The sequence below is a fragment of the Anomalospiza imberbis genome, chromosome 3 (assembly GCF_031753505.1).
Source record: "Anomalospiza imberbis isolate Cuckoo-Finch-1a 21T00152 chromosome 3, ASM3175350v1, whole genome shotgun sequence".
NCBI classification, from domain to species: domain Eukaryota; kingdom Metazoa; phylum Chordata; class Aves; order Passeriformes; family Viduidae; genus Anomalospiza; species Anomalospiza imberbis.
In genome coordinates, this window is record NC_089683.1 from 60,216,070 (window position 1) to 60,217,578 (window position 1,509).

General features: G+C 39.4%; 1 protein-coding gene across 6 annotated transcripts in view; it reads left to right on the top strand.

Moving 5' to 3' along the window:
- TIAM2 (TIAM Rac1 associated GEF 2) overlaps positions 1–1,509 on the top strand; it is a 90,783-nt gene that overhangs the window by 87,577 nt on the left and 1,697 nt on the right. For all 6 annotated transcript variants that reach the window (XM_068184654.1, XM_068184656.1, XM_068184655.1 and 3 more), the window contains one exon: positions 509–663. In XM_068184654.1, the coding sequence (XP_068040755.1) occupies positions 509–663 (155 nt within the window). The remainder of the gene's footprint in view (positions 1–508; positions 664–1,509) is intronic.

The following is a 1,509-nucleotide window of genomic DNA, read 5'->3' on the forward strand; positions in this document are numbered from 1 at the left end:
AGCTAGGCACTATGCAAGTCTTTAACTGCATAAAGTACAACAAATTCAAATGGGTGAATTAGGTGTATTCAGAAATCTGCAGATATATGAACATAAGCTCCAGTATGGTATGGGTAAAGTAATGGATTTTATCACTCTCAGCTGATTAACAGAGACTACTTTCTCATAAAGACCACTTAAGGTGGTGATTCCCTCATACAGAAGTTACCTTTTAAGTAATTTTCTAAGAGGAAGAAACTAAGATGTCAAAACACAAGGTGTGTGAAATGTCTAACACTGTTAAGATGTTTGTGCCCATGGCACAGGGGTTGGAACTTGATAACCTTTATGTCCCTTCCAACCCAGAACATTCTATGATATTATGATAGTTGTAAACCCACTACTAAAGCAAGCTTTTGAAAAAAACCCACTGCATTGAAGCCCATCAGGAGAAAGGAAGTGGGAACATTTTATCCCAGTGTCTTACTTCAGCATGGAAATTAAGTTCTGTGTTTTCTTAAACTTGCAGTGATTCTGAGAACAAGACTAACATTGTGAAAGTCATCCGTTCTATTCTGCGGGAGAATTTCAGACGTCACATAAAATGTGAGCTACCACTGGAAAAAAAATGTAAAGATCGCTTTGTTCCACTTAAGAATCGTGTACCTGCAACAGCCAAACTGGGTAAGAAACACCTTCTCCAGTGAAAACTAAAGCATCCAGACTCCTGTGCTGGTAGGGCGTTCACAATTATTACCATGACCATAGAGTGTCGTGTCAGACCCACAAATTCCATTTCTTTTTTTTTTTTTTTTTGGACTGGAGAAGGAATAGTTTCTCTACCACTCAGTGTGTGACAAGGGCTAGAGGAGATAAGCAGACTTCCCCACACTGCAATGTGTCATTAGCTCTCTTCAGAGAAGACCTAATAAGGCCCAAATTCATTTTGCTGGGAAGGAACAGACAGCTTCGACATCCAGTATTAGCATTCTTTCCTCTGGGTTTCCTTTAGTAACTCAGCCCTAATAACATTTGCAACTAGAACAACAGGGAAAAGGCAGGGGGTCTTGCTCCTTTCAGTGCACTAAATCTGCATCCCAGATGATACTGTAATTAAGTACAGGCTTCAGACATTTTAGATAAATGGGTAGTTACTAGTATTTAAAGTTCTCTATCAAATCAGTCCTCTGTAAAATCCCCTTAATGTCAGAGGACCTGGAACAGTTCAGCTGCTGCCTACGTCTGGGCCCTTCAGTGCTTGAGGTGCTTAAGTCAGTCTTTCTTTCTGAAAAAGTGTGTAATTTATGACTACACTTTTTTGAGGATTTGATATATATTACACATGAAGGAAAGCACACAGCCCTAGGATAGGTCTAATGAAAACTGTGACATGGGGAGCACACTGTTATTATCAGGGTGCTAACACATCTGACTTGGAACAACTATGTCCATCATAAGTGGGATATTAAGATAAAAGGAGTAACCCATTTTTTTGCTGAAAAAATAAACCTGCATTTTTACTCTGCACAG